The 20,725-nt window shown below is 52.2% G+C and overlaps 7 protein-coding genes across 7 annotated transcripts; 2 read left to right on the top strand and 5 right to left on the bottom strand.

Moving 5' to 3' along the window:
- Positions 1-238: 238 nt before the first annotated feature.
- On the top strand, positions 239-1,675 carry N7532_012087 (uncharacterized protein; the record flags this gene model as incomplete). Its single annotated transcript, XM_056624578.1, has 1 exon — positions 239-1,675. One exon carries the CDS (start codon positions 239-241, stop codon positions 1,673-1,675), a length of 1,437 nt encoding a protein of 478 aa, XP_056469566.1.
- A 4,519-nt stretch (positions 1,676-6,194) lies between these two features.
- On the bottom strand, positions 6,195-7,256 carry N7532_012086 (uncharacterized protein; the record flags this gene model as incomplete). Its single annotated transcript, XM_056624577.1, has 3 exons — positions 6,195-6,488; positions 6,509-7,069; positions 7,125-7,256. 3 exons carry the CDS (start codon positions 7,254-7,256, stop codon positions 6,195-6,197), a joined length of 987 nt encoding a protein of 328 aa, XP_056469565.1.
- A 1,818-nt stretch (positions 7,257-9,074) lies between these two features.
- On the bottom strand, positions 9,075-10,872 carry N7532_012085 (uncharacterized protein; the record flags this gene model as incomplete). Its single annotated transcript, XM_056624576.1, has 3 exons — positions 9,075-10,154; positions 10,216-10,713; positions 10,774-10,872. The coding sequence occupies 3 exons, from the start codon at positions 10,870-10,872 to the stop codon at positions 9,075-9,077; spliced, it is 1,677 nt and encodes a 558-aa protein (XP_056469564.1).
- Positions 10,873-11,785: 913 nt separating this feature from the next.
- Positions 11,786-13,236, bottom strand: N7532_012084 (uncharacterized protein; the record flags this gene model as incomplete). Its single annotated transcript, XM_056624575.1, has 4 exons — positions 11,786-12,101; positions 12,181-12,350; positions 12,429-12,853; positions 12,912-13,236. The coding sequence occupies 4 exons, from the start codon at positions 13,234-13,236 to the stop codon at positions 11,786-11,788; spliced, it is 1,236 nt and encodes a 411-aa protein (XP_056469563.1).
- Positions 13,237-13,735: 499 nt separating this feature from the next.
- Positions 13,736-14,665, top strand: N7532_012083 (uncharacterized protein; the record flags this gene model as incomplete). The annotated part of the gene is made up of 1 exon (XM_056624574.1): positions 13,736-14,665. The coding sequence occupies one exon, from the start codon at positions 13,736-13,738 to the stop codon at positions 14,663-14,665; it is 930 nt and encodes a 309-aa protein (XP_056469562.1).
- A 148-nt stretch (positions 14,666-14,813) lies between these two features.
- Positions 14,814-16,772, bottom strand: N7532_012082 (putative MFS transporter; the record flags this gene model as incomplete). Its single annotated transcript, XM_056624573.1, has 6 exons — positions 14,814-15,128; positions 15,195-15,902; positions 15,966-16,061; positions 16,150-16,303; positions 16,368-16,558; positions 16,620-16,772. The coding sequence occupies 6 exons, from the start codon at positions 16,770-16,772 to the stop codon at positions 14,814-14,816; spliced, it is 1,617 nt and encodes a 538-aa protein (XP_056469561.1).
- A 1,401-nt stretch (positions 16,773-18,173) lies between these two features.
- On the bottom strand, positions 18,174-20,482 carry N7532_012081 (Zn(II)2Cys6 transcription factor domain-containing protein; the record flags this gene model as incomplete). Its single annotated transcript, XM_056624572.1, has 4 exons — positions 18,174-19,092; positions 19,154-20,145; positions 20,201-20,368; positions 20,426-20,482. The coding sequence occupies 4 exons, from the start codon at positions 20,480-20,482 to the stop codon at positions 18,174-18,176; spliced, it is 2,136 nt and encodes a 711-aa protein (XP_056469560.1).
- Positions 20,483-20,725: the final 243 nt, after the last annotated feature.

Here is a 20,725-nt window from a genome sequence, read left to right as displayed (position 1 = left end):
TCGATTCTCCCTCCATGAACAATTGCGGAGTTTGGTGGTCGCGACCACGCAACTCCGTAACGGCGGCGGAGATGTGACGAGACCAACCAACCAACTCCGCAACCGAATTAAGGCACTTTTTTTCCATTCGATATAAATTGGACGGCCCTACCCACCGGCTGACTGCATCGACATGAGATTAAAGTTTCGGATTCTAATCCTATTGACATTCCTGATTATGATCGCTGGAGTCGCCGCAATGACCGCCTCCAACATCTATCGCCTGTCGGATTTTGTGACTCTCAGAGTCACACACCACAAGAAGCCTACTGCCGACAACGGTTCTCGCGATATTCAACCCTTAAGGGAGGCATGGGGACTACGCGCCGGTATCTACACCCCAAAAAAACTAGTTGATCACTTCGCACCTTTACTCAACACTGTCGTCTTCCACCTCGGCGATAAATCGCTTGCAGGCAAACCAGCTCGCACTTGTTTGCTGGATAACCTCGCCGCGAACCTGGCGACAAACACCCGCGAGGCTACACTCCGGCTGTCCGAACCTCTCGATGTCTCTCGACGGGAGATGAACAATCAGGCTGCCCGGATCGGCGAGGCCCTGGTTGAATGGGCCCGGGAGTCTAGCACCCAGTCCTTCGACCCGGACATGTACCTCCGCAGCCCCTGTGAAGGCCATCTGCTCACTCCCTCCAACGTGGATCTCATGTTTGGTGACCGCAGCCAACCTCACCTGATGCAACTTTTCAACGAATACATGCACCAGATGGTCCTGTTGCGCGATGCACTTTTGCCTTTTCAGAACTATCAGGATGTCCTTATCCCCGTCGGCCGCAAAGCAAGAGGCATCCGTCATTTGGAGTCGGCACGGAGCCAATTCCTAGCTGACTTGTTGACCAGACATACAACGCAGCGGAACGTCGTTACATTTGCCAAGGCGTTCCTTGCGCCGGGGCTTCTTCATTCGGAGAGTGTTGGATACGGCTTTCAGTATGCACATGGCACTGTCCTACCCGCTTTTCTATCAGGGGGGCCGACTCCTTTGCATCTGCTGCAATATGTTCCGGTCCGAATTGATCACACCAAGACGGATATCGTGTTCGACTATCGATTCGAAGATTATTATGCGGCACGTCGCACAGAGTTACCGACGGGCATCAATAGAGCCCTCTCAGATCTGGCGAGATTGCCCGTCCAGGGCGTCACCGCAAGAAAAGAAGCAACAGTTGCAATGGCCGGCCATTTGAAGTCCGGCGAGAACCGAATTTTGGAAATGTGCCTCGCGCTGAGCAATGGCAAATGTGTTTCAGTTGATCTCGGCCAGATCGCTCGCGGTCATCGATACTCGTACACGATCGAATATCCCACGGCCAATGGCTCTATCCATACAAACCGTGCTCGCTCCTTCCATTCTGCAGTCATCCACGACCCCGTCGACATTCTCGAAGCAGCGGGCACTAGTCTCTTAACCACAAAGGAAGGAGGTGTTCATGTCATACCGACGCAGGATCCGCTCGTCGCCCTGGCAATCCTGGGCAAGCTATACCCTGAAAATGTAGTGCTTTTACCAAGTGAGGAGGAGCTGGAAGAGGCAGATAAGGCCGGAAAGGGCTTTGAACCAAAGTTTGTGATATGGGGCGGCTCTCGGCCAGGGGGGATAAAGGGGGTGTTTCACTGAAGACTGAACAGTTGGGATGAGACGGGGTATTACGAATTGATCTTGAAATAAGCTATGTGGCTTCTGCAACCACGCATTGTTGACTGCGGTTATAGACATAGATCATATATATGCCATCCATGGATGGAATATAGGCGCAAACATTCATTTTTCTCCATCCCCTCAGTGCAAACGCCGTCACCAGATGCTCTAAAGCACCGAGTTCAGGCCATCATCACAGCCACATTGGCTATACGCCATGATGCTCACTTCAATCGTGGGGTTTGCTATCATGGCCTTGGCTCCTTAGTCCGGTGATACAGAAACCAAAAAATTGGCCCAGATTGTATTCGGAACACTCTGGTTGGCATAGTTTTTCCGCGCCAGGTCCTACACGATAGTGTAGCAGATTTACCAATTCAGCCAAGGTCACACATAATGAAAGAGCTTTTTCGGAAAAGTTACACCCACCACCGGCAGCCCGAACCTCCTCCAGAGATCTCATATCTATCATGACCAAGTCTATAGAAGAGTCGTGCGACGACCCACGCAGTGATTCCTGCTGTCACATGGAAGTCCCAAAATCTGACAGCAGATGTGGTTTGAGTATAACCGAGCTTAGTCCACTCAAGGATACCTGTTGGATCTTCAAACTCGGTCCTCATGTTGATAGGAGTTGAGGTCCTGCCATCAACATGGATCGTAGTTTGTCCAGTAATTGTCGCTCGTGTTAGGCCGGCTGGACCACGTGCGTGTACCACTATGCGAACGTGGGTGACTGGCATAGAGTCCGCTTGAACCGCTTGTGGGGACAATGTGGCGGACATTGTGAGAAAGGCAGATACTGATTACGACGAAACCTTGGGGAAGCAATTTGACCAATAGCTTGGGGACTGTAGTTTTCTCGTCTGACTTTATAGGGAGCAAGAGAATTGACCTGGGCAGTCCGATGGACCAGAACTGTTCAATTAAATCCCGATCTAAGCGCTGCTTCGACATGATGGACCACTAGCGTGAATACTACAAACCCTGCAACCATCAACGACTCGATGGGTAAAATTTCTGGGCTAAAGCCTTTACTTTGATTGTAGGTTAATGGCTAGAGTTTGCGATGTAGGCGCCACGGGCAGGCCCTGGGAATAGCAAGGTGTTGTTTCAAATCCCCAGCCCTGGGGGATCTCACTTCCCATTAATGTCACGTCAAATTAACTTGACGGTTTGCGAGGCAGCCGTATTGGGAGGCGCAAGTCAACTAAAATTAGTAACGTTAATTGATACAAAAGCCGACTAAGACGAGAGAACGCAGAGTCGCCCATAGGCTCCTCTCCACACCGCTCAGCATGAGGTGTTATATTCCCCCCCTTTCTGGCTGTTTGGATTCCCTGTTTGCGCATTCTCTTAGATCTTTCGAGTTGGACCTGAAGGCTGCCAGTGCTCTTTCCTTTCTCTGCCTCATCGCAGAAGAACATCATGCTCCCCAAAGCCCTCCAAGTCTCCATGATTGCTTCTTCCGCGAATCCGTTGCCAGACAAAATTGTCAGGCAATACGGGAAGCGCGTCATTGGAATATAGGATCATCAAGTGGTTAAATATTGCCTCGACGTGACGAAAGAAGCCGAAAATCGAAAGATAGCCTACGAACTCGTGGATACGCACATAGCTCGTATACCCCGTGTGTATGACTTCTTTTTTGACGAGTGATATTGTGATGGGGTTTATCGAAGGAAAGGTCATTGACCCATTAGAGGACATCGCGGCCATTAAGGAAATTGCGGGCATGCTTGACCATTTCGCAACATTGCGACTTACTAACATCCAGGGTCTCTCTGTGGAGGTTATTGTCGGGGTCCTCTGTTCCCAGAGACTGAAGATTTGAAGTTTGACTGTCTTGATACGATGGAAAAAGTGGTTCAGTAGCTGGCTCTTTGCGCACAATCTGAATTGACTTTTAGGAACTGCGAGCTCTTTTTTGCCATTTAGACATTGTGCCTCAAAATATCCTATGGCAGGAGGATGGGTCACTCTGCCTTCTCGATTGGGCATCAGCTGGCTTCTATCCAAGGTTGTTCGGGTTCTGTTCGCAGTGGATTATTGAAGGAAAAATTGGCAGCTTCAATTCCCTTCATTTGAACTCGATGGATCCTCTCTCAAATCAAGAGATAGCCCCAAGAGAGGCGATCCTATGTGCACAGGAAAATATCCAAAAGTATGCTTTGTAAGTACAGGGGATTCCGACGATTGCCTGACAAGTGGCATGGGTGGTTGAACCTGATTTTCCCAGTCGATCCAGATGGCCAGAATGGTACCAAATTCCATCAAGAGATTCAACAAATTTCGTCCCCGCGCCTCCTCCACCGATGCCTGAATTTTAACCGGACTGGATCGAGCAATATGAGCGCATGCAGCTCAGCCTGAAGCAACCCGCTTCTGCTGCCTCCCCAACTTCACGACTGGACATCAACAATACTTTTGCCAAGTGAGGAGGAACTGGAAGAGGCAGATCAGACCGGAAAGGGCTTTGAACCAAATTTTGTGATATGGGGCAGCTCTCGCAGGGGGATAACCTTGGAAAGGGGGTGTCTCACTGAAGACTGAACAATGGGCCCAGGAAGGGGTATGGGAAATACAGACCACTTGACCTTGGAGGAAAAGCGATCCATACTGGTAATTACCGATACACCATACCGTATTGCACCCTTTGATGAATCCACTCGACAAACGTTGCTTGGCGAGCATCAGCGAGGGGTCTATCTTTGTCGGGCGGCTCGTGGAGCAGTGGCTCTACCTAGGTAGGCTGACTAGGTGGGAGTTGGTGCAGTGTCTCTGTCACCTGCACTAAGATGAAACGGTGGGACTATATTCTTGATGATATGTTGGCAGTTGGCAGACTTAATCCACTATTTGAATGCATTGTCTACTTTCTACTTTGGTGATTGAAACTTGATTCTTTTTTATTTTTTACATATAGCACCAGGTTGTGCGATAGGTGCGACTACAGAGTTTTTAGGTGTGGCACCATACCGCTGGTGTATGTGATTGTGATCACTCAGATATATAAAACTGTAACAGCGAGTATAATAACACTATGTGGGGACAAAAAGCATCGGCTAGCAATGTGAACAAGTGCAAATTTCAAAATGCGGATTGATAGTCTTTCTACAGAATGAAAGGCCCAATTGATCGATGGCAGCTGCCTACTGCCGCAATAAGAGTGAAGGAAGCACCCAAATCCCCCGTTCCAGCGCGACAGTGGACGGTGCCCGCGGGAGCCGAGCCCTCCAAGGCTGAAGGACTGGGGATACACTCAGCAGGCAACAGAATTCGTCCCACCTATTGGCAGCCTTAAACAAAGCTTGAATTTGCTTGTACTTGCGGTTCTGACAACTGAGAGCAAATTACAGAACCACAGAGTCGGAACACGATCTAAGGTACATTGCTCCCAGGCGACAGTATCAGCTGTTGCTCAGAACGCTCCAAGGTTGTTCCGAGCCCGTCAAATGAAGCACATTGTCTAAGTGAGACATTATTGCAATCACATACGGAGGACTGCTATTTGAGGATGGGTTCAACGACCATGGACCATTCTCATCATGCGTAATCCCTTGTGGGTGAGCTGCTGGCTGATTCCTGTTTCTTCTCGGAATGATCTATTGGTCAGCCAAGCCACTGGCATCTCCGTAGGGCCAGGCGGACGACTGTTTGGCGATCCGGCCGGCCGGGTTGATGGCTGCCTGGAAAAACCTTATTGCAATATTGCAATCTATTTGCGACCGTTGCCCCGACCATCCGGATCGCAATAGAAACATGGTGCAATATTACCATGTACTAGTAGGGATATGTGCGTTGTCCACTACCTGATGGGCCATTGTATACCAGCCTATTCTCACAATCGGCCATAGAAAACTAAAAGAAGCATAGTCCACCCATCTATGATTGCGCTGCTAGTCAAGGCTTATTAACATGAGTGAAACCTCTCAAGCTGGTTCGGCGAGAGCATTTGGGTGGGACCCGCGGTGGATCACGGAGTGGCCGGTCCCGAGCAAAATTTTCTGCATTTGGAGTCCACTGGAAAAAGTAGAGCCAAAAAAATTGACCGACGCAGGGGTCGAACCTGCAATCTCTTGATTCGTAGTCAAGCGCCTTGCCATTGGGCCAGCCGGCCTTGTTGAGATCAGAGTCTACAACTATGTTATATGAGCAGATGCCCCATGAGACACTGAGTTAGTTCACGAACTAGTGCTGCAGACAGATCCTCTCAACCCTACCTGGAGGAAAATACTACTATAATACCTTATCTTATTATGTCTGCCGAAAACTACAGTATACTGTGGGGAATAATATTGAGTCATTCACAAACGTGGCTCACATTTTATTTTCAAGTAGTCACGTAGTCTATAGATACAGAGAAACAAGGAAATGAATGATGCAATGCGATGCTCGTCATGCCGACGTCGTAGGATATCCAGAGGTAAAAGAAAAGGGAGAAAACAGTGCAGATAAGCCGTCCTTGCGCCACGCCAAAAATGTCAAAAAAAATTGCTCATATGTCGGTCGACGGTGAGATATGGATCTGCGGGACCATGAGCTGGGACTTTTCGGAAAGAGTGCCCTCTTCAATGCACGCGGGGCGAGAGTGATGGCGGCGACGCTCGCGCCTCTTGCAGAGACCTAGACGAACGGAAAGCGATATAACGAGATGACCGACGCAGAAGCCCACCACACAGGCTACCAGGCCCGCGCCGGCTCCGAGCAAGGCGGGCAGGATGACAGGACGGACGAGGCGCAAAAAGAGTCGCTTTGGTCGTGGCTGTGCGGACGGCGGTGGCCGTGTTGGCTGCGGTGGGAATCGGACACGTAGGTCGAGGGGAACCAGTAAGGAGAGAAAATGTATCCCACGTGAGAGGTGGACTCGGTGTCGGAGACGGCGGTTGCCGCCTTCTGGGGCTGAGCGGGCTTTGCATTGAGAGGTTTGGGTGAAGAGAATGAGGCCGGCTTCTCCTCGTGGCTCAGCAGCGCGTTGACCTGCGTCTTCCAGAACTTCATCTGCCACGGCCGGGGCTGGGGGTGGCGATCCCCACGGTGCCCACGGCAAGTGCCCCTGCGGATGCGGGTAATGCGGTAGGTACCATCGGGATGGTCGAGCAGATCGAGGACGACGGCGTTGGGGGTCACGGGGCGGCCGGTCTTGTCGAGCAACTCGACGTGGACGCGCAGGATGTCACTCCTGGAGCCATTTTCCTCGGATGACAGCGGGCGGGCATCGATGGCATAGGACAGCTGGATGTCCTCTTGCTCGATACGGGTCTTGCGATGGCCTTCATACAGCGGCGCATGCAACTGCATCGACATGGCAGGTGGGAAGACCTGGTCTTCGTTGGCATAGAGAGAACCGTTCTGAATGGCCCATTTGATTGACTAATAGCTGTGGTTAGTTGTGACTTTTCGACTGGTCGGGTCGCATTGTACTCACCAGATAGGTGTCGACGGGGTCTTCCGGATCGAGAGTGGGCAGATAGGGCAGATGCAGTTCGTGGGAAGCGGCCGAGGGAATGGCCGATGCGATCGCACCAGCGATGCAGATGGCGGGCCAATGAAGTTTCATGATGTCGGAGAGACAGGGAGAAGGTGGAAAAAAGAGAATAGGTAAGAGAGCGAAGAGAAGTGAGGTCAGAAGGAGGGGAGGTGAGGCGATGAACGTCCTGATGGGTGGAAAGCGGGGGTAGCGCGGCAAGTCAAGCCCAAACACCAACGAGGCTGAAATGAACCTCAACACGGCACGAGCCCGGGCATTCAATGGCAGAAGTGAAAATCGACGCGACGTTGGGCTGGGCAGCATCCTTATAGTTGCAGGTGGTGAGTTTAGGGCGGAATGTGGATGCCTGTCACCAAACTCCGGCGAGACACGGTTTGGATGGCCCCCAGTACGTGATACCTCTTCTCTACCACAGTATTACTATTAGTAGAGTTCTACTAGTAATACTGTACTGTAAGATTCGTCCTGGGGGCTTTCGACCCGACGATGGCCGGCCCGTGATTGGCTGGTGGGCGCAGGGTCCAATCGAGCCCCTCCAAAGCTTAGCGGCAGGTATTTTTGGAAGACGCAACCTCGCCCCAAACACTTAGCATACTCTTAGCATAGAAGTAGTATAGTACCTTATACTAGTGTAGCAGGTGCTAGAATACCCTAGGGCCAACTCTCGGAGACACAACTGGAAGGGATGGCAACATCCTCACACCATATGTACAATGCAAGACTAGCAGCAATAGTCTGACTTTCGGTGCGTATTCCGGGGCGACTCCCGCCTGAACTCTAACGTGTCCCTTGTTCTCCATCCTCCGACCCATCCAATCACCAATCAATCAGATCGATCGAATGATCGTCTCTAGCAACCAGACAGGCCGTTGCCTTGCTGCCGCATTCGGTCTGGTCATCCGTGAACCTTCACAAATGCCCCCGCGATCGACATGGTGCTGCGCAGGTGGAGGCCGCTGTTCTGCACCGTACCCACGATGTCTTACCAACGGTTTCCAAAAGGCGTAGGTGCCGTCCTGCAAATTGGGCTCCTGCCATTTGCAAGTTCCGGAGTCGTCCCGATCGCGTGGCTCAGGGTCTACCTTTGCATACCTCTAGCCGGGCTAACACTTTTTTTTGCATTCTCGCACGCTATCGCCATGTGGAGCCCACGCTAGCCATCCGGGCCGAATGGAACATACAGCAAACACCTGATACACCTGGTACAACAGATACCGCCCCGTTCGGCAGACGAAACACGATGGGACCTTCACATAGCCACCCGGGGGCCACCCTGAGGCTTTTCGCAGGGAGCGCAATTGCGAGAAAGATACTCGAGGGTTTCGAGAGTGCGAAAAAAAAGTAAAACAAAAATCCCCACGCCAAGAATCAGAGAGGCGCAGCCCGTCCAACTGCACACCGAGCCCTGCAGCTGCAGCCGTGCAGCTGAGACACTCCGAGGGGGAGCTTCTAGCCGAGAATAGGCTCGTCCGATCGTGCAAATTTTGGCGTCGTATATTTCCTGTCGACCACCCCGCTAGGCGGCCCTATCTGGGTGAAGAAGAATTAGAAAGAGGTAGGGGTAATTACCGCAGGGGAGGCTGAGAATCGCCGCCCCTACGATTGGCGATCGCACGGTTGGGCACGATCCTGCAGATCCGCGAACGCCATTTTTGCCCCAAGCACATACCAGACACTAGTGGAGGAGACAGCACTAACTGCGAGCACTGTATCTTAGGGTAGGGTACCTTGCCAGTTGGAATTACTTCAGGTTGTGTGGTTCGGAGAGGGCGACCCTGGCCCTCACGGCCTTACCAGCATCGCGTCTGATTCGATTCGGCCCCTCAACTTGTTTATGTACACGGCTCCAATTGCATATATCGCATAACACATAACATCAAATAATCATTATTTATAAGGTACCGTCTGCCAGAACCGACACCGCGGGTTGTTGGTCAGGTCCCGCATCGGCGTGATGGTGTTGTTCCCAATGTTCATCAGCTGGCCTCGGGTTCCATACTGGGCGAAGGTCGTGGCGAGCGAGGATTGGGGGCGTCCGCCGTGCGCGAAACTAATGAACCAATCCTGCATCGCATAGGCGATCGTCGCGTTGGTGACCGTCACTCCCAGGTTCGAAGACACTGTGCTGGTGCTGTTGTCGAAGAAGGTGTACAGGACGTCCTGGCCATGCAGAGCGGGGGGAATGCTGAATTGGTAGGCGTAGGTCTGGTTCTGGTAGGCCCGGTTTAGGTAGTCCGTATTGCACTGGATGGTTGCATCCGAGAGCGTCAGCGCGGCGCGGGCGAGCGGGTTGGTGTATCCCCATTTCCCGTCATATTTGGCCGGGTAAAGGACCTCGGTGATGTATCGAGTGACATTGGGCTGGATGGATGGGAACATCTGCTTCAGCATCGTCGCAAGATAGCTACTCTGAGTCGCATTAGGGCTCGTGAATGCGAGGCCCTCATCGGCATTGTGGCCGACCATGATATTGAGGTCTTGATCGAAGTCGCCCGACAGCAGTAGCTGTCCCGGCATGGCCGGCACGAACGTCCCATCCACCACAGGCCCGAAGACGAAGCTGCCATAGAAGGATTGTGTGGCGATCTGAAGCGCATTTCCCTTGATCAAAGTGTCTGACGGCAGGCGACGCGCTTCCTCGATGGAGCTGACATTGAGGGCCTGGAGGAACTGCTGCAGGGTTTGCTCTTGCTGTGCATCCGAGACGATGGGAAGCCAGGCGGGACTCTGCAGGATCGCTTGTTGGAAGGGAGCCGGTCCTTTCTTGCCACCGTACGCGGTGATTTGATGCAAGATGGAGCCGCCACCGGCCGACTCGCCCATGACTGTGACTCGGGAGGGGTCGCCGCCAAACAGGTGGATGTTCTTATACACCCAGTCGAGAGCGAGTCGCTGATCGTGGAGCGCGGCATTGGCTGTGCCATTGGCTGTTAGGCCGCTACCACCTAGCCAGCCAAATGCACCCAGCTGGTTAATGTTAGAGAAACAGACCAGAAGAAAACACAAGAAGATAGTGATTGAGTCTTACTCTGTAATTGAGTGCGACATAGACGATCTCCTCTTTCCGTTGCATGCTCCGCTTGATCAGTCCGATCGGATTGTACCGGGTTTTGTCGCCATCGGTAAACCCTCCGCCATAGATCCACACCAGCACCGGGACCAGATTCTTTTTGGGGGTGAATCCATTCTTCTTGGACTGCGCACGATGGAATGTCTCCTTCGGGGTAATCACATCTAAGAACAAACAGTCCTCGGAGGTCCGGGGATCCACCGGGTGAGGAATATACGGGTACGAAGAGAGATCCAACGACATGTTGAATTTCGTTCCGGTCAACAGACTCAAAAGGAATCCAGGCTCAATATCTTCCTGCCAGATTGGCAGCGCCTGAGGGCACACTCGGCCAACCGAGCCATCTTGGATGTGCGACCTGTTGGTCTTCGGCAAGACGGGGGCTCGAAAACGGAGGTCCCCTACTGGTGGTGCCGCAAAGCGGATGTTGCTGAAGTTATACAGCCCATGGGAGCTCTGTGCAGAGGGTTAGCCAGTGCGCGTGCCCATAACTCGATGACCGCAGCTCTCACTCACGTTCAATGCATTTGCTTGGTGGAGCTCATAGCCCAAATCAACCACCGGCAACGCCGCCCAACAGACGGATATCAGGGCTAACAACAAAACCACAGCCATTCTTCACACGGTGCAACAGTGCTAGACAAGCGGGAATGCAAGCGCGGGCGCGAGCGTGCGCGCCCGCACTGCTTGCTATTTAAGCCCAAGGAAGAGGGGACATAGGCCTGATGTCCCGTGGAGTTGCAGCCGGGCCGTCCGAGTGATCCAGCGAAAGCTAATCCCAGGCATCCGCGCAACCAGTGGAGTCCAGACGGAATTAAGCGGGCATGTATAGGGGCCAGCGAGACTCAGGCGTGCCAGGGGAGAAACAAGCGGTCAATCAGCAGGCGATGTGAAGCATGCATACATCGCCAGCGGAGCGCTGACCGTGGGCGAGCCCGCCGTCAATGACGTCATGTGATCGATCCGGCAGCCCGCGCGAAGTAAGAAAGAAAAAAAAAAAAAAAACCATCGTTTCCCTTTCAACGACTGATGCAATTGATTTCATTTTCGCAGGAAATTGTCAACGATGACCTACGTGATAGTCGGGAAGACACCCACGAACCATCCCGAATTTGGCTGCGCACGAATGGAATTTGACGTCAGTATTTCCCAGTATTTGAGCGGATAAGTGTCGCGCATCTACCTTTGTCAACCCACAAGCCTTAAGGTAGGTATTCGTAGTGTTCAGGTTCCAGGGGGTCGGCTAATGTAAACCAGAAGACACCCCTCAGCCCGAGGCCCAGCTGAAAAACAAGCAATTATCCCATGGCGAGGTCCATAAGAGGAAGGAAGAACTAGAAAGGATTAGTGGAAACTAGCGCTTTATGAGCAAGACCAAATGACGAAAAGTAATGCATAAATGCAGCTCTAAGCTATCCTATGCGTCGCTGCCTACGGAGATGCAGATGGAGATATACAAAGTCCGCCAAACAGGATGAGGGTCGATCTGGGGCCGAGGGAAATGCTCCACTTTTTCCCTCTTCGATTGTCACTGATCGTCGACCTCTCGGATCGTGTACTCAAACATCCCATTTGAAGGCACGTCATTGCCATTCTGCAATTTCGAGGCAGCCTCAGCACCCGCGGCGGGCACACGGTACTCGAATCGTTTCCCCGGCGCCGGAAGCCTACCGTCAGCGAGCGTATAAGGGAAAGGAAGATATTCAGGCATCAGGCCTAATTGCACGAGGACGGTTGCCTGATCCCAGGCGATGTGTTCGTGGTACAGCCGGTCGCCTCGGATGTTGACCACGGAGGTGAAGGGAATACGCAGATGCTTGCCGGTCGGCGGAATGCCCGGAATCCTAAGGATGAGACCAGTGTGAGATTCCAAGTCATCACACGTTTGGCAACACCAGAAAAGAAAGACAAGAAGTCACTTACAGCCAGTCAACTTGCTTCACGTGGGTAAAACTGAAGATGAACTCGTCCACAACGCGGTCCGTCCCAACCGTACGGCTGATCAACTCGAGTCCCGTGTCGTCGGGATTATTAAAAATGAAGTGGTGAAGGTAAAAGTGGCTCAACCGAGCTCGACCCAGACCACCCGTCATCTGTCATGCGCAAATGTATGGTTCAGCGAGATATCCCTATCCCTTGCATATCGACCGTCGGATGGGCTGCACACTTACTGTGGGGATGTGATTGACATAGGGCTCCTGCACCATCGTGGCCATGGTCTTCTCCACCGACCGGTCGCCAAATTCAAAATAGGTGTGCTCGTCCCAAATCTGTTCAAGATCAAAATAGGGCCCGCCGAGGTGTTTCTTCAGAAATGCGATGCTGCGGGTGTGGCAGACCCCGGCCGTCGAATACTTGAAGTCCGGGTGACCGGGAACCACGAAGCCCGGAGACGAGACATCGGCATAATGATGTTGAATTCGGTCATCCCTCCGTGGTGGCTGATCACCTTGTCCTAATGCATGGACAAGACATTTCGTGCCACTGATCTCCCTGAAGTCAAACGAGACCAGCGCGGCCAGCTTCGGGTTGCCCGTCAGAACCCCATGCAAGGCGTGCTCGAATTGCGGTGCATAATCAGCCTTGGATCCGTAGACTAAAGAAACAGATTAGCCTGGGGAGGTGGTATATACGAGTTCTGTTTTGAATCCCACCTAAAACTCCAAACTGGTGCTTAGGATCGCACTCTGGCCGAGCAATCAACCCGTCGAGGGCTTCTTGCACTAGACTCTGTAGGCTTGTCTTGTTCCCGCTCGAATGTGTATCGAGTGTGATTTGTGCCACTGTGAAGCTTTCTTCTGCCCATTTCTTGAGCGGCTCTGGGTCCAGACTGGTGCTTTGCTGCTGGCACCCCGCATAGGATGCAGGTCGAAGCAGAACGAGTCCTGGACCATGGCCACAGCGAGAAAGCGGAGGCTGCAGGACTAGATTGGGACTGAGCTCTACTACTTGTGCAGATGGGAGCTCCGAGCTGACCATGGTTGAGACCGCTCTTGAAGGTGTATATTGCTTGCGATGGTGCCAGTGTTGCCGAGGTTGATAAGGGACGCCAGCGGCGTCCTATTAGTACTTCCGCGAATTTGCGTCGAGCCACGCCACTCGCCGCCCACAACTCATCAGCCTCAGGCCGGGTCTCACTTCATGCAGCTTCTTCGATAGCATAATATCGATTTCGCGAGTTTCAATTCGAACCGGCCGGACACCAGACACAGGGCACGTGACCTGTGGCTCGCACTTACCCACCGTCGCGTTCATATCGGCGCCTGCGTCCCCACCTGCACAGATCATTCCTTCACCCTTCGCAGTTGCTCGTTCAAATTGTCCCGGCGATGTCCACAGCTCACCGAGGCAGCTGATCGGAACACCCAAGAGGACTCTAATACCAATCACAGCTGTGCTCACCCGACCAGATCTCTTTGTCCTCTCTCGATACAAGCTGCTCCCGGTCCAGAAAAAGAGCTCCTAGACCGCCTTCACAATGAACACCGTCGTGCAGAACTCCCTTTCTGATGTCGAAACCAAGCTCAATGCGCTCCTGACAACCCTCACACACTCCCCTGCCGCCGCAGGAGCGCCTGCCGCCGCCGCCGCCTTGCTGGACGCCGACGAGACACTGACCTCCGCGATCGAAACACTGCAACGACACCAAGAGAACTACGCGAGGATCCTGAAACTACGAAACGAAGCAGACCAATTGGAGAGTCGCGTCAAGGGAATTGTGGGCGACTTGGAGAGATTCGACAAGGAAATCCGAACAACATGCGATGATGGAGAAAGTGACTCGGATTCGGAATTCGGTGAAAAATACGCACCCTCCCAGCGCCTCCCACGCAAAGAAATTGATTATCGCTTGCTGCTCGACTTTGCGCGTCGCATCAGCAAATACAACCAAGAAGCGGCTGCCGACGTCGCCAACGGTGCCGCGGCGAAGGGCCAAGGGACACGCCAACAGATCCCTGACAAGGACGTGGAGATGTCGGGCATGAATGGCGATCAAGGCACGGAGGAAGGAAATAAGCCGGTCTCGTCCGTGACGAAGAATGCCACTCAGTGGCTAGACGACTCGGCAACTGTTACTCGTGAAGTATACATGATGCCCTACCCGATGGAGGACCGCATTCGCCTGGGGTTGATGGGCCAGGTTGAGTTGGCAGCGGGTGAAGACCCCGATAAGGAGGTGGAGCGGTTGATCAGGGAGGCCGAGGGACTTGGAACGGCGGAGCCTCCTGCGCCCGCACCAGTCACGGACACGAGGCAGGACGAGGCCGCGAAAGCCGCTGCTCAGGCCGGCTCAGCTGTCGCCAGTGCCACTCGCCCACCTCCAGCAGCAGCGGCGCCGGCGCCGAAACCCAAACCGAAAGGTCTCCTGGACCTTGATCTATATGATCCGGATGATGACGACGATTGAGCATTTTCGGAGCGGATTTGCCTTGCAAATATTCATTATGATACCAGATACGAGAGCTCGTTTACAGCGAGTTCTAAAACAATCACGAAGTTCACGGTTTGTTAAACATTTTTGGCCTCAATTTTCTGCGCCTCCAGAAAATGACGGCCTACATCTTATGTACAGAGGATTTGGCCGTCATACCCCTGAACTTCTTTCCGTAGAGGTAGAAAATGGTCGCACAGAGACACCACAGAGTACACAGACACATGTTCAGCATGATCGGCTTTACAAATCCCTCTTGCTCGACCCAGGGCGTGATAAATTTGCTGAAACCGTACCCCCACACATTCTTGTTGACGGTGATGGACACAAAAATCGAGCCAGCAACCGGCTTGTAGCTGTCGACAGCATAAGTGCTGGCGATGGCTGGCAGAGCGGCGACCTGGATGCCAGCGCAAGTATAGCCAATGATCACAATTGCCTGCATGCAACGTCAGATTAAATTCTCGCAAGGCAACAGATACGGGAAACAGTCGCAATTACTCACCCGCCAATCCCATTTATACTGGTACCCAAACGCGACCACGAAATTTCCAATGATCATGATCACCACATAGATGGCCATGGCTGGCAGACGCATTTCTGGCTCTCGAATTCCCTTGTTCTTGCGAGTTGCTCGCATGGAGATCCAGTCAGAGAAGGGCCCGTTGGTCGCCAGCCCGATGAAGGCTCCGATGAGAATAGCAAAGTTAAAGAAGCCAATCGTTTGACTGTTGAAGTTGTACGGAGGCTCCGCAAATGCTTGACTCTGTGTGAGATTCAAGGTTAGGAAGACACTGGCCGACCAGGACACGACAAAGGCAGCCAGTTCAACGATGGGGAATGCCAGGAGCTTCCACGGAATCCAGAAACTTATCAGGACTGTCTTGAGGTTATGGCCATCCAGCTGCCACAACTTGAACTGACTCTTGGAGGGACTGCCATGATGTAGATACCGATCCTGCTCGGGAGCTCCCTCAACATTAACGTTCTCTTGCTGAAATATTTCAACCGGCTTCTCAGGCTCGGAGTCATCAGCTTTATGGGTAGTGATCGGTTCCTCGTGTACATCACCGGGATGGGTGCGGTGCCATTTAGTTTCGGGGAAGAGGAAGATCTGGAAAAGTAGAACGAGGCCCAGGATCCCGACATTTAGCCAGAAAAAACTGCGCCAGCCGACGTGCTCGGCCATTGGACCTGCAATGATGGGGCCAACCTATGACAATGTTGGTGGACCGTCCCGAATTTTCAGTGAGAGGATTGGTGTTCATATTCTTACCATCAATGAGCCGAAATATGCTGTAAAGTATAACGTGTTGTAAGCGCCACGCTCGTGGAGAAACATGATGTCCGTGATGATCTCGGGTTGAGAAGTCTAGAGCAAATAATTAGTTTCAGAACAATACCGCCAGCACCAGTGATAGTGTACCCTAGGTGACGGGTGTGCTAAAATACTCGCATACCTCTGCAGGACCGGCACCAAACCCGTTAAGCACACATGCCCCCATATAGCTCCCATAGCTAGTCGCCACCGCACGCCAGATATTGCTAACGAGGCAAATAAGAGTTGAAAAAATGAGGACGGGTCGTCGACCAAAGGATGTCTGGATAGGGATCCTATATCAGTTGAAAATCAGCACTGAGCAGAGCAAGGAGTTCATCGAAAGAAGACGGCCCTTACCAGAAGAAGTTGCTGAACCCTAAAACCAGGATACAAACTCCGGTAAACTGCACCACGCTAGCGAGATCCGAGTTAAACGCCACCATAAGTTGCGGAAACATGGGCGCCAGTGCCAGCGGCCCCATGCCTTGGCTGAACGAAGTCGCCGTGGAGATGGTAATCGCACTCATCTTCCAGAAGCGGCTCCAGTTCTGTGTTCCTTGTTGTGTTAGAAATCGCATCCTGTTGAGGGTTCGTGTCGCTCGAGCTTACCAAGGGGTCATGAGGATCCTGCGACGGTTGAGGCACTAGCACTCGGTTGGATTTGGCCGAAGACTTGACAAAATGATGCGTGCCCACATCAGCCATGATTTCTGTGCCAGGATAGATGGTAGTCCCCAATTCTTCCTCGATTCTGTACGACATCGTTAGCCGGGAAGCATCCCGTATGAGGAAAACGGGATAGCTACTGGCGGAGAGCCTAGATAGAACGAGTTGTCAGTCTTGTAGCCATTGACAGCAATGCCGAGGAATACTCACCCCTTCATCATAGTTCATCTCCATGATGGGTGAGTACGCGTAGACAGGCGCGTAATCGTTCTTGACGGAATCCGTTGACGCACGAAAGAATTGCGAGGTTGATCAGTTCGCCTAGCTTCCCCTTTATGCCTGTACAACTCTTGCTGGGGCTGCGTCTGTTTATGATTTCACGCGACAAGCTTTGCCTAGAAGTTCCTGTGCGGAATTGGGCCGGGAATGTGCAGCAGGACAACTGCCGACAGCGCTGGGGCCGCACAGAAGTATAGGGAGACAGTAACTCCGTATGCTCCTCGTGTGCAACTTATGGTGGCGCATTCAGCGTTCAGCCAATTCTATTTACCCATGCAGCATGGCCAGTCAACGCGTGCGATCCAGGGGTACTCTTTCAGATGTTAGTAGGCTGCTGCTGCATTGGGACTAGAGTGACCGCCTCCACTCGACCCCCGGATTTCTCCCCGCACTTTTCGGTGGCCGGGCATATCTCCCCTTCGGTCGACGGGAGCTTTTGCATTGACAGGTCGTTTATCTTTGCCACCTCTCGGCAACCCTCTGCGGCATTTCACCGCACTCGTAGACAGGACCACGAGGCATTCGGGGCAACTTTCGAGTGGTGTCGTCACGACAAAAAGAGGCTTGACCTAGAATCTCCTTTGGACGAATCACTAGTTCGAGGATCGCAAGGTAGCGAGCTCGTCTCCGTTCGCTAGTCGGGATACCCTTGTGCCTACATATGCCGAACCCCGCCCAACAACCGCTATTGGTGCCGAATTGAATTTTCTCCAGGCATTATTGGTTGTCGTGGCCCACGATACCGCTTGAATAGGCGTGTTGCTCAATCTTGTTGAACGTAGTCCTTTCAAAGAACAATAAGGTACAATAAAGTGTCGTCAGATAGCAATAGCATGTGAGTTATTTCTTTGTCATCGACTACGGATGTCAATACAATGATAATAGCCCCACGATATGGAGCGATGTGGAGACGGGCTACGCATAAGCAATAGGGGCTGACCCACGGACAGATTCCGCCTCTCTTGCGGCCAGCGCTCATCTCTCATCTCAGCCGGGTCGCGGTGATACACATATAAGCTGCTTATGCAATTGTTATGCAATTGATAACAATCTATCGTCGATGCTGTCATTGGTGCTCAAATTCTATGTATAGAGTATGATTCGACTGCGGTTGATTGACTCTCCAAGCTTGTGCCGTTGCAAGGGAATGAATGACCTGCATGTCAGAACGAATGATATGACACAGATAACTCGTCCGGAACAATTCTCAGTATTAGTTTATCGGTTCCAAGACGCGTAAAGCTTCTGAACAGCGTATTCCGCGGCCCAGCCTAGGTCAGCCTCCACTCCTCGGAGGAGATCGACTATGATCTGATGCTCATCATCGCTCTCCAAGCACTGGCCCACCGCGAAAAGAAGAGGGATCATGTATATACGGACCCCTCCCTGAGGCCGACCCAAAGCGATGCCACACAACTCCCGGCTGCGGTACTCGACTTCCTTGGTGACCTCTCGATAGCCCTGCAAGCGATCAAAGGCGGTGCTTGGGGCGCTGACATCATCCGTGGGCCGGTTCAGAAGTAGGGCAATTCGACCAAAGTGATAATGCTGCATGGTAGCAGCACAGGTTGTAAAGCTATAGAAAACCTCGGGAAATGGCAGCTTGCTGTTCTCAGAAGGCTTGGAGAGATCTTTCGGTTGTTCAATGCGCACACAGGGACGGAAAGTCTCCGGGACACCCTCAAACCAAGACTGAAATCCGAAGCAAAGATCCAGCCAAGTGTTGGTGCTTAGCTGACTAGCATCGCCCGGTGAGTCTTTGCTTCCAGTGGAACGACTTTGCGACGATCCCGTCCATTGTGCAATCTGCGACTGCCGTGATTGCGCCAGGAAGTTGACAACCTTGGAAACAAGCCAGCATATCCCATTGGCTGCCTGGTCCTCCTGTGACATATTGATCGGTCCGCTCTGGTTGATGTGAAATTTTGCATGGTTATCGATCGATATCCCAGCCGCACGCCACAGATCTAGATTCTCGGGATCAAGATGCGTCGGGCATCGGGTGAAATATGATGCAAGGTAGTCCTGGCGAGCAAAATTCCAGAAGCAAGTGCGTATCCCATGGGAGAAAAATGACAAGTTGACTCGATCTGCTTCTACCAAAACATCAAAGGCCTTGCGGATGCCAGTCAGGTGTCTATTTGGGATCGTCAGTCCAAGGGGCACAAAAAGCATTCGGGGAGGCGATGAGCACTTACGTGTGCCACTGGTCTCCATCAGAATCAAACAGCTTGTAGAATGTCAATAGTGCGGCTGTTGCCATCATCTCTTCTGCTTTTCGAAAAATGTCCTTGTTGGAGACATGTTGATCTTTATCTTGGACAAGCATTCTGTTCAACCATCGGCCAATCATCTCAATTGGCGACTCTAAGACCGCTGAGCTGGACGCAGTGGTATAACCATATGAGGTCGAGTTACTTATATCCGAGGCGGCCATATAGTAATAATTGGCTGCCTTGAGGAACCAATCGGCCTGGGCATTGGGATACATTTCAGTCGTGGCGGGGCTAGTAAGCATACCCTCCCCTGTTGATAATTTGGCTCCTTTCACGCGGCCTAGCTGTTTCGCAGCCAAGGCTGCAATGGCGTATTTGAGAGATGGTGCATTGATGGCTCTTATCGGAACATAGACCGAGAAGAATTTGCCCGAATCAGACAGGTCTAGCCAAGGACCGATTATCTCAGCAAAATGACGAGTAAGAAAAGCAATTTCATGTTCTGTTCCCGTCATGAGCTCCGAAACAATATTTTGGAATTCTTCTCTCTCGCTTCTCTGTGGTGAAATGTCCTCTGAAGACTTCATCTTTTCAGTGTCTGGGCGATCAAGCGAGGTCTTGTGGAGTACATTCTCAAGAGCCGGAGTGCGACCTATTGAAGCAAGTGGTGAAATCGAGTTGCCTATCGGACTCGTTGGAGCTCTGCTGCCGAAAGCCAGGTTCAAATCAGAGGCCGGATGGGCTGCCAGTCCATTCAGAACTGAGGATTGCGACTGTAGAGATACTGGTTCAATATCATCAAAAGGCCCAGCTTCTACCATCTGAACATTTTTGACGGAAATGTGGCTCTCATCTTGGCGAGAGTTCAGGGTCGAGTCACTTGTTCCATTGTCTGATTGAACCCCAAATAGCTCTGCACGAGGCTGTTGGGATTGGATTATAGGCTGTGCGTGGGATGACAAACCTGTGGTACCCTACACCAATTGTCAGTTCTTCCATACAAATGCAGGTCACATGGAAACGACCCACTTCGCCTACATGAGCGGCTGCCCCTGATTTTGCATGCGTCTCGTGATAAGGCGCATAACGGCGCCTGACAGATGCCCCCTGGTCTATAAACTTGCGAGTCTGGACATAGCCGGGGCATTCTACACCGGCAGCAGAGCACCTCTCGCAATGCGGACGGGTCTCATCACACTAGGTGGTGTCAGATCAAGCATGTCTCATACATCTTCAGAGGGGATTTTTGCCGACCTTAAGATGTCTCTTCTTGCACCTCTCGCAAGCTTTATTCGATGGCACACCGGGCATCTTGTGTTGTGCGCCGGTTTTGCGGTCTTTTTCGAATGCGTGCGGAGATTACGCTGATTCAAGTTCGTCAAGCACGGCGGTTGGTTGTTTCAACACATACTGACCCGTGACCCGGAACAGTGCACACCACGTGTGAGCTGTTTCACATTCCAGCTAAATATGCAAAGGGGTAATTTGGGATATTACCACAGTTCCCGCCGAGGCATTGATGAAGTTGGGAAGCAGAAAGCATGATGACATGAG

The sequence above is a fragment of the Penicillium argentinense genome (genome assembly GCF_028826775.1).
Source record: "Penicillium argentinense strain IBT 30761 chromosome Unknown utg000011l_segment0_segment0, whole genome shotgun sequence".
Classification (NCBI taxonomy): Eukaryota; Fungi; Ascomycota; class Eurotiomycetes; order Eurotiales; family Aspergillaceae; genus Penicillium; species Penicillium argentinense.
This window is presented reverse-complemented; position numbering and strand designations above follow the sequence as displayed.